This window comes from Podarcis erhardii, assembly GCF_964252035.2.
Source record: "Podarcis erhardii genome assembly, chromosome: 10".
NCBI lineage: Eukaryota > Metazoa > Chordata > Lepidosauria > Squamata > Lacertidae > Podarcis > Podarcis erhardii.
Window position 1 is genome coordinate 14,649,663 of NC_138500.1, and position 11,291 is coordinate 14,660,953.

The following is an 11,291-nucleotide window of genomic DNA, read 5'->3' on the forward strand; positions in this document are numbered from 1 at the left end:
ATATATATGCACACACAGAGAGAAAGGCCACCTAATATTTGTGAAAATGGCATATTTAAAAATGACTTTATATATGTGAAGATGTAAATACAGTATCTGTATATTAGCTGAAATGGTAAGATAAATTGGTACTATAACGATGGTGAATTTTTATGCTGACCTGTTCTTTAAAAAATCGCAAACCGGCGTGGAAAGGTAAAGTGGACCTGAAATTGGGAAATTGAGAAACAGAGAGAAACCCAGACTGACAGATCTCCCCATCCCTAATTGGCCAGCATGTCAAACTGGTTAAGATCAGATTGAAAGACTGAAAGGATGCAACCCCATTTTTCAGAAACAAGCCATATATTTTATGTGGGGATTTTAAGAATAATTATCCTTTTTTTTTTAAGAGACAATTAATGTTGGCTTCCAAACTTTTAATTTTGATTACCGGTAGGTATGGAGAATGGCTCATTTCAGCAGCACCCGAAATTTAAGGGAGAACTTCCCAGAAAGGAAAAATTTGTACAGCAGACAAATTCATGTAAGTGGCACAATTAACATCCTAAACATTGTGGGTCGCTCACGCCCACCACACACTCACAAACAAAATCAAAACACAGACTTCATCAGTGGGTCACTGTTCCAGATGTTTATCCAATTGACACGGCAACCCCCAGCACACACTGCGTTTCTTTCAGCACAGCATCTTTATGTACGCGTGTGTGTATTTAAACACCATTTTAAAAGAGCTGAAAGCCTCTACTGTATTTTGACTTCTTTACCTCCAGTAAGGCTCTCCTTTAAAAAAAAAGAAAAAAGACTTCATGTCACACTTTTAACAAACAGTTTTATTAATTGCCAAATTCCCCCACCCCCACCAACACCTCTCAAACTGTAAGGGCTTTAAAAAAAAATTATTACATTTTAATCAATAAAGTGAGCAAAATCAGAAAAATGCCTTTGGAATCCATGTCTGCCTTTTCCAAAATAGGGTAAATCGGTATTTTTTTAAATAAAAAAAAGATGAAAAAAGAGCCTTAAGAAATAAAAATTATAATTAAGCTTTTACTAAATTATATAAAATTATATTTATTTAAAATTATATTTGTTATGTTATACACACATAAAACACGCACGTGCAATGTTCAACAATTGTTACCTTAAGCTTCTGTGATTTGTAATGATGATATTTATTTTTTTTCATGTAAATTGTTTTGAGGTCACTTGTGTGGGGGAAAGCAGTATATAAGCATACTAAATAAAAACAGTGGCAAATATTGCCAAAACACACACACACACAAACAAAACAAGACCCCATCAATCCAAGTTGTTAAAAACTGCAATGAAGGTTACAATTTTGATCTAATCCATACACTGCTACAGCATGAAGTATTTGTCCTGGGATACACCAGATGTCCATAATATAAGCTACTGTATCACTGCAATCCTGTGTACTATACACACACACACACACACACACCCCTTAGTACAACAAACAATGAGAATGAAGAAGGCAGATGAGAGGGATGAAGGAAGAAACAGATAAGGAGGTATAAAATATACACTCCTCAGAGAATCCTTTTTTATGACCCCTTAACCTCCCGAAATCCCACTGCTAGGGGGGCAATCAGATGCCAAGATCTGCCAAAATGAGCAGCCTAGGATGAAGCGGATCTCTCGTTCAGCTGGCATGAAGTCCTCAATCCCAGCTCAGCTGAGGATACACCTGCAAAACTTGCTCATCCCAGCTGAGCTGGGGCCCAGCCCATTGAAGATGGCTGAGCCAAGGCTGGTTTAAGCCCCGCAAAAGGGGCATCCCAGGGACAGGACTTAAGCTGGATTCTCCGCTGGCAACAATATTTTAAAGGCGTGTTTTCCCTCTGCCAGGCTTAGGCAAAGCAGCAGCAGCAGTCCTGCTATTGAATGGGCTTTGGATCGGGTGCTGTGCATAGGATTGCTCCCCAAGCGTAATTCGCCCTGTTTACCCAGTCTCCCATTTCCCTCTCCTTTGCCTGTGTCAAATTTTTAAGACTGCGAGACACTTCGGGACAGGGACCTCTCATCGCGTACTTTTGCAAAGCGCTGTGTACACTGAGAGCATAAACGCAAAAAGAAATGAAGGTTGTTGGTTTGCACACTGTACTGCCAGAAAATCCCTTTCAAATCTCTGATCAGGTGTTTGCCTGGAAGCCTGGGGCCTAAATTTCAGCTTTCCTGGGTGTGTGGTAGCGGGCACAAAAGGAAGCCATTCACATTAACAGATGGCAAAAGCTCAGTGATAGATTTCATGTTTTGTGTTCATAATGTCTCAGGCTCAATTCCTGGCATTGCTTTTGACCTGATCCTTTTAACTGGCAGTGGGAAATCCCTTTGCTGGAGACCCTAGAGTTGAAGTGGCATTTATAGTTCAGGTGTTGAACTACAACTCCCATTATATCCGGCTACAGAGGTTGATGGAGTCCAACCCACAAATTTGCCCTAGAGAGCTGCTGTTAGTCAGAGTACAACAATACTGGGCTTGACGGACACAAGAAGGCTGACCTGCCAGAAAGCAACTTGTGGTGATCTCATAATATGGAAACCAAACAATACATGCAACGATATCTGTCCACATTTTCCCATCACTAAGCCTATCTTCAAGTTTCCCTGCCACCTATTTGAAATTGCCAGACCCTTGGGAGCAACAGCCTGCCATGGTACTTCTGTTAAGATATCATGTATAGGTGGCATAGTACCAATAATAATCATTTGCACAATGCAGCTTTCAAGCCCAGCCATGGGAAGTCAAACCTAAGATCAAATGCTAGGAATGCAGGAAGCTGGGTTATACCGTGTCAGACCACTCAATATTGTCTGCACTGACTGCCAGTAGCTCTCTAACTGGAGATGCAGGAGACTGAAATCACCTGTGTGCAAAGCAGTTGTTCTACCACTGAACAAAAAGGAGATAATGCTGTTCTAGGCTGCCTCAACAGAAGTGCAGTATCCAGGTTAATGGAGGTAATAGTACCGCTCTATCATGCCTTGGTCAGACCACACCTGTAGTACTGCGTCCAGTTCTGGGCACCACAATTTAAGAAGGATATTGACAACTGGAACATTTGCAGAGGAGGGAAACTAAGATGATCAGCGGTCTGGAGACCAAGCCTTATGAGAAACGGTTGAGAAAGTTGGGAATGTTTAGCCTGGAAAAGAGGCAACTGAGAAAAGATATGATAAAGGTAAAGGTAAAGAGACCCCTGACCGTTGGGTCAAGTCGCGGACGACTCTGGGGTTGCGGCGCTCATCTCGCTTTACTGGCCGAGGGAGCCGGCGTACAGCTTCCGGGTCATGTGGCCAGCATGACTAAGCCGCTTCTGGCGAAGCCAGAGCAGCACATGGAAACGCCATTTACCTTCCCCCCAGATACCTATTTATCTACTTTTTGACGTGCTTTCAAACTGCTAGGTTGGCAGGAGCAGGGACCGAGCAACGGGAGCTCACCCTGTTGTGGGGATTTGAACTGCCGACCTTCTGATCAGCAAGCCCTAGGCTCTGTGGTTTAACCCACAGTGCCACCCGCGTCCCTGTATAGCCATCGTCAAATATCTAAAGGGAAGGATGGAGGAAGCTTGTTTTCTCCTGCCCAGGAGGCAACAGCTTGAACCAACGGCTTCAAGTTACAAGAAAGGAGATTCTGAATAAACATCAGGGATTACTTTCTGACATTAAGAGCTGCTCAACATTGGAACGGTCTCCTTCAGAAGGTGGTGGACTCTCCTTCCATGGAGGTTTTTAAGCAGAGGTTGGATGGCCATCTGTCATGAAGGCTTTGAGATTCCTGCATTGCAGGGGAGTGAACTCTCAAGACCCCTTCAAACTCTGCAATTCTATGAGTCTATTATGATCCTTCCACATATCACATCCCCATCCACAACTAAGCCCAAACACTGCATTTGCTTGCATCCCTCCTTGTTAGTTTTGGTTCTACCATTCCAATCCTCGCTCTCTTCTCCCCTGTTGTCATGCTTCAGATGAGACCTAGACAATTTGTGACAAGCCACGGGGACAGCAGCCTACCAGCCAGGTACTGTGATCTGCCAAATGTCCGGCAATGTCCTTCTCTGGTGATCCCAGGCAGGTAGCACAACCAGGAACCTCAGCAAACTCACAAAGGGGGCTGCATTCAACTTGAGGAGTCACAACTACTATAGGCTTAGTTTCAATTGCAGTTTCCTTCGGACAGGGACCCTTCCTTGTTTCTTCCTGTAATGCACCACAAACCTTGATGCTAAGAGTAAATATATCGGAGAGGCGGAGAGACAAAAACACTTCCACCTCCAGCTGTGAAATATCAAAAGCAGAATTACCTCTGCCGAATCTACTTGTGTGGAAGGCAAATCCAAAGCCCATGAGTGGTTAATGGCAATAATTCATTACATCTTTGCTCTTCCTACTTTTTGGTTGAAACCTTTCGCAAAAACTTGCTGCAGATGAACAAAATTAGATGCTGAACAATACAACCATCCCTTGTGCCTCGTTTTGCGACTACGGCTTCTGCTCCTCAAAATGCATGTACCCTGGCATACAGAAAATAATTCCAGCATCACTGTTCATCGTAAGGAAGGAGTCACAATCTTTTCAGATTTCAGATCTCCTGACCCTCCTCAAGTTAGAAAAGTACACTTAAAAGTCAACTTTTCGGCCTATTCAAAAACAATCATTTATCAAAATAACATTATAATCTATACTTAATTAGTGTGACAATGTAGGTTTTCTTTTTAAGGAATGTAGTCCTCAATTCAAGAGGGCAGTGGAATTCAAATTAGGTGAAAATGTGGCCATCCTGCAGTAACACTGTTATTTCAATCACTTGTGCATATTGTTTTTCTGGCTATTCAGAACTTTTTGTATGTACTATGCAGTAAAATCCAGTTGTTTAACAGGCCTGATAGAGTTACCATATCACAAGGTGGGGTTTTTTGTTTGTTTGCTTTTGTGGGGGTGTCATCTTTAAGACTGCATCTTTCTCTACCTCCTACAAACATTCACTTTCAAATAATAAATGTTCTTTTACAAAAATACAACAAGGCACACATTCTGCCATTGTACCCTCATCCTCTATATCAGGGCTAACACTGACGGTGCTGATTCTCAATGCAATAGTTTCATATTTTAAAACCAACATGTACAAAACCTTGTGTGTGTGGTGCCGGGGCGGGGGGGAGGGAGGCACAATTTACAAATCTAAATCAATGAGTTTAAAGTATAATTTAAATACTGTACTGCACTATGAATGCAGCATTTAGCAGAGGTCTGTTCATAACCCACAATTATCCATTTCTTCCCTTTGCAAATGACAAGTCTGTTTTGCGGTCAACAAGCCGAAAGGAACAAGTCGCCCTAGAATCCTGAAGATGTAAGCGGCGGCAATTCGAGTTCTCTGTATCGATCAGGGACCCTCAAAATGTCCTGCAAACTCATAAACTATAAGCTACTCAACAGCACTGATGTTTGACACCTCTCATTTCATGCCTCTTGTATCCTTAACTCCATACATTATGAAATAAGGTGATCTCAGAAGCTGTTGTAAGCAAATGACAGCAGCCGGAATAGAGTTTTACAGACCACATTGAAGTGATTAAATACAAACATGTTTTCTCGAAAGTCACCGTTATCTAAAGTGCTACAGAAAGTAGTGGGAAGGTCCTGGCAGTAGCACATTAAAATTTCAAAACAAAATAAAGCTCGAATCACCTGCCATTCAATAATAGTCTCTTTTGACATAATTTATTTTTAAAAAAATAATGTGGGGTTTCACGCTTTAACATGCTTCACATAACACGGCAGAACACAGGAATCCAGGTCGGTTTCCCAAGTTTTTCTTCATGTTGTTTTCACTTTGAAAGTGTGCTGAATATAAATTTTATTCCAGAATTTTTTTAAACAAATTGCACTTGTGGCAAATTAAACCTCAAAGATGTATAGCTGAGAAAATGTCCCAAGCAACCACAAAACCATGTAAATCTACCCAATCCAAGAGGAGTGGGGGGGGGGGACCCTGCAATCCACACCAAATGGTTTGATGTCATTGCCTGGAAAATAACCACTTTTGCTTCCAAGGACACAAAAATATCCCTTTGGTTGACAATACTAAACTTTATTCGCACAGAGTTAACTAGCACCTGACACCAAGTACATTTCAATGAGGAAAAAAATCCCATGGGTTTAACTGATCCTACTTCCAAGTACTGTAAGTGTGTTTTGGATCTCAGGCTACCTAAAACCTCCCCCCTTGATTCGAAAACAATTCCTAGGATGTAAGTCTCATTAAAAATAACTGAGAATTGCTTCCACACTACATTATTAAGATTTGAGTGCAATACTGAAAGATCGTGCCATGACGAAAAAAGACATCACCCCTGCAGAATCTACTGAAAAATATTATTCCATCTTGCCATCCGGGTGAACTAAACAACTACCAAGACTGATTCTTAGCATGCTAAGTGAAAGGCTCATGAACTGAGCTTGTCTGCAAGTACAGCTGTGATCCTATACACATTTACTTGAAGTAAATGAAGTTCAGTGTGGCTTATTTCCAAGAAAACATGTTGAGGCTTAAGCTACAAGTTCACTTAGGATCTGGACCTTGGTGTCTTCAAAATCCATGGGCAAGAACTTTAAATGCTCAAAAACAGAGATAAATATGAATACCTCAGCTCCACCGAGTTGTGTATCACACTGCAGGTCTTTTTAAAAAAGGAATTCAGGCTAACTCAAATGCAATGTTATGTTTCCAGGGTGTTTATTTTCAATGTTTCCCCTTGTTTCACAAAGAAACTCAGTTTCTACACAGATTTCCACAAGTTACGGAAAAGTTTCCAAAACATCTTAACCTTCCGATTCCCACAACGTTTTCTTTTTCTGCAGCCAAACTCAAATAAATAGAAGCTGCGCATCCACTGTAAAAAAAAATAAATGAGGCGATACTGGACAGAATGTAAGCTGTCTCATTTGCAGAATCCAAAATGCAAGATTAAAAGCTAGGTGTGCAAAAGTGGCAGCTGCGCCATTATGGGCCTCAAAGTTAAAAGGATGCATTCAAACTATTCGGCACGAAACATGGCCCAAACATAACAGCACTGAACATCTGTTATTTCTGTAGTGAAGACGTGCCTTAAAGGAACACTGGACATTAAACACAGCAACATCTCTAGGACTCCAATGTGCACAGAACTGTACAGATGAAGAACAGCAACTACACTTTTCTTTAGAAAGAAAAATCATACGAACATCTGTTTTCCCAGTTCCCAGCCGAGCAATTATTCTCCGCATCATCTTCGGAGAGAGATTTTAAATTATGCAATGCACATGGTCACCCACACAACAGAATATGGTCCTGTCCAAAACAAAAGCCAAAAAAATGCAAGAGGAGGAACGCGAAGGGCCAAACGGTTGTCGAAATGTCTGGTCCCTTCTGCGTCAGTGCCTTTTAAAATTACTATTCTGGGATGCCGAGAACCGTGGTTTCTGCTTTCAAGGGAGAACTGGGATGGCGAGTGCAAAAAAAAGTTTGAACGCGTAGAAGTTTCCTTCCCAAAGTTGCGCGCGCCCCTTGCCAAGAATAAAAAGCAGCAGTGGGCTTTTGCAAAAGTCTCTTTTCTCTCTCACTCCTGCTCCCCATCCTGCCCGCACACACCCATCTCCATCCAAGAGCCCCTCGTCCATCTCCCCTTACCTGCTCTCGGGGGATGCAAGGCAAGGAGGTCCTGCGATGGGACTTATTGCCGCAGCCAGCCATCTCGGCGGAGATCATCGAACTGGATCTCCTCCTGCGCTTAAAAACCGGCACCTCTTCCTTGGCCGGCCGGACAGCAGCAGCAGCAGCGCCACAGCCCGCTCCTTCCGCCCCTTCGGTGCCTTCCTCCTCCTCCTCCGCCTCCTCCTGTTTCCCGGCGGCGCGGCGGCGGCGCAAGGCGTGGCGCGCGTAGCCTGCGCCAAGGATGCCCAGCAAGGCGAGCAGATAAGCCAGGTAAGGTCTCCAAGGCGCGCGGATGCTCTCCAGGGAGGCGAGCGAGGCGATCCGCAGGGCGCTAGTCAAGGCGATCATCAGCACGCCGTGGCGGAGCCGCAGCGCCAGCCATGTCCCGCCGGCCAAGCAGCCCAGCACCACCCCAGTGGCGGCCAGCGAGAGCAGGCGCTCCTCCCCGGGGGCCAAGGCCAGCTGCGCGAGCGCTTCCCCAACGCAGCAGGCGGCCACGAGCAGCGCCGCCGTGCGCAAGCGGACCCCGGCGCGCAGCAAAGACCAGCCCAGCCAGAAATAGGCGGCCAGGAGGAGGCAGCACAGCGCCGAGCCCGGGATCGGGGGCCAGCTCGCACCTGGGCCGGGCGCCCCGTCGCCCTCAGCGGCCTCTCCTCCTCCTTCTTCTTCCGCCTCTTCCTCGCCGGCGCTGCGCACCAAGCGGGTCCCGAGCGCCAAGAGCAGAGCCAGCGAGCCTGCGCCCAGAGCGCAGGAAAGTTTGCAGCACGTCCAGACCTTGGGAAGAGCCTCTTCTTCGCCACTCCTCCAGCCTCCTACCCGATGGAGATGGTGGTCATTCTTCTCCTTGCTGCTGCTCTCCACTTCCTCCGGCCCAGCAGAGGAACAGCAGCCGTTGCAACCGGCGCCTAAGGCTCCCTCTGCCGCCGCTGCAGACGGAGAGTTTTTCTCCTCGCCCGAGCTCCAGCTGCCTTGGCTTCGGACCCTGCTCGCACAGTCGCTGCTCCCAGCCATAGCGAGAGGTTTTTTCCTTCTTTCCCTTCCCACTTTCTCTCCAGGTGGGGGAGGAAATGCAACTCCCAACCCCTTCTCCCCCCACCCCACCAAATACTTTTATTTGCTAGTTTTCCACGCGCGCGCGAGTATAGCGATGCCCCCAAACAGCGCCCGTGCAAGGGGAGGGAATTACCAAAAAAGTGTCCCGAAATATATATTTTTCCCCCTTCCCTAAAAAACAAAAGCCAAGCTGAAGTAGGTTTGAGGGGCTACGTGCAAAAGAAGCGAATATTGTTGCTGTAAAAGTGGAAACAATGGTAATTCAGGAGGAGTTGGGCTCAAGAAGGTTGTACAGTAATGCGTTTCAAAGGCTTTGGAAAATCCAGTCTCCTCCAGCCCAGCTTTTGTTCTGTTTTTTGAAAGAAGGCAACCCAAGACCCTAAGTATTGCAGAAGGCTGGCCAGGCATGGGGCTTTCTATATCCGGGAGGGCTGCAGGCTGGTGCTCCTCTTAGGCCATGGGTGCTGCGGGGCGCCCTCGCCGCTCGGCCCGGGGAGGAGGCGCGCAGGGCGGGCGGGCCGGAGGCTGCTGCTGCTGCTGCTGGGAATTCCTTCCCTCTCCCGCCGCCTTTCTTCCCCGCGCCTCCGCCGCTTCCTTGGTGCTGCCGCTCCGCGCGCCTTTCTCACTCCGCCTTCCTGCTGGGGCGATCCTTGCCGGCGGGGTCCCGAGCAGAAGCCGCCGATCGCCGCCGCCCCCCATGGCTGGGGTCGAGGAGGAGGCGGCTGCCGCTCATCGCAGGAGCCGAAGGTGGGGGAACGGCAGCCGATGCAAAGCGGGAAAGTTTTGGAGGGCTGCGCAGGAGAGCAAGCCCCAGACGGGGGGTGGGGGTGGAGAAACCTCTTCCTCCTTCGCTTCGCGCGGTGCCTTTGCAAAACGAAAAGGTCCCGGTGAGATCGGCGAGCCGCGAAGAAGAAAGCTCGAGCGAGCAGACCTGGCGAGGATTTTCTAGCCTCTTTCTTCCTCCCCCACCCTTCCTTCAAAGCGAGGGTAGGTGGGAGGAAGGGGGCTCGGAGAGGAAAGGCGTTAGCCCCCGCCCCTCTTTTTCCCCCCTCTCCTTTTCGTGCAAGCGTGCACCAGCGCCTGTTCGAGAGGGGAGGGAGCGAGAGGATCGGGCAGTGTTTGCCGCTAGTCCTTGCACTGCTCTGCAAACCGGGTGAGTGAGGAACTAAAGGAGAGAGAGAGAGAGAGAGACTCAGATAGCACATGGATTTCCCGTTGGTTGACACCTCCACCACAGCCTCCAGGCAGCAAGCACCTCGTGGTGCTGCTGCTACAGGTCAGTCAAATTACCTTGCCGTCCTAAGCACTCCTACTCTTGGGAAGGAAGGCCTGGCATGTTCAAGTTATACTAGCCATGTGTGGCTTTGCGTCACAGATCCACACACCTGGATAGTAACCTGGAGAGTAAATGAACACCCTTTGGGGGGTGTTTTTGTGCAATTGTGCTTGGGCATTGCTTTCAGTGCCAACTGGCAAAGCTTTCTGCAAAGGCTGCACATTTATTTTGACAGGCGTCTGCACCTCCACACTCTGCACAAGACAGGCCTGCAAGGAAAAGTGGTGCAAATAACTGCGTGCAATGTTTGCTTAGTAAGTTCCACAGGGCTCACTTGGCACAGGGTTGCAGCCACAGCAGGGCATTTGCCTGCCTTCTTCCGAAGAATTAAGCCCGTAATCAGGCCAGTGGCCCGCCTAGTCCAGCAACCTGTTCTTGCAGTGGCCAGTCTAGGTGCTTATGGGGAGTGCAAACAGCATCTGAGTGCAACAGGCCTCTCCCCACCTGCAGTTGCCAGCAATTCATACTCCCCCCCCCCCTCCTGGCAGTAGAGGCAGAACATAGTCATCATGTCCAGTAGCAATTGATGATGATAATGCTTCCAACATTCAGCTGCATTAGATATCCCCAAGTTGTTCTTCTATGGCGATCACTCGTAGCCAAATAAGATTGTCTTCCATAAACCCAGTTCTAACAGTGAGTCCATAAGTGACTGTGGAGGCCAATGCTGGATCCACACATCCTTCCACAGTGAGGACATTGGTTTCCGGGTGGGAGTTGATCATGGTGTAGATTTGCCAAGCGTGCCTTCCTCTTAGCACATTTCTCCCTTGCGTCCTGAGTTCAAGTGTCTTCAAAGCCCATGACACCTTTGGTAAGGGCTGTTCTCCAATTGGAGCGCTCGCAGGCAAGTGTTTCCCAATTGTTGGTGTTTACACTACATTTTTAAAGATTTGCCTTGAGACAATCTTAAATCCTCTTTTGTTGACCACCAGCATTACGCTTTCCATTTTTAAGACGATAATCAGGCAACCACACAACATGACCAATCCAATGAAGTTGATGTTGAAGAATCATTGCTTTGACACTGGTGATATTTGCCTTTTCCAGTACACTGACAATAGTTCACCTGTCTTCCCAAGTGATGTGTAAAAATTTTCAGAGACACCATTGATGGAATCTTTCAAGGAGTGAGAGATAGCGTTTCACAAGCATTCAGCAAGGTTGGTAGTACAA

The 11,291-nt window shown here is 46.8% G+C and overlaps 1 protein-coding gene across 2 annotated transcripts in view; it reads right to left on the reverse strand.

The window, feature by feature from the left end:
• Positions 1-10,119, reverse strand: part of PDE3A (phosphodiesterase 3A) — a 262,280-nt gene extending 252,161 nt beyond the window's left edge. For both annotated transcript variants that reach the window (XM_081879698.1, XM_081879697.1), the window contains exon 1: positions 7,703-10,119. In XM_081879698.1, coding sequence (XP_081735824.1) covers positions 7,703-8,737 — 1,035 coding nt within the window. In that variant the 5' untranslated portion in view covers positions 8,738-10,119. The remainder of the gene's footprint in view (positions 1-7,702) is intronic.
• Positions 10,120-11,291: the final 1,172 nt, after the last annotated feature.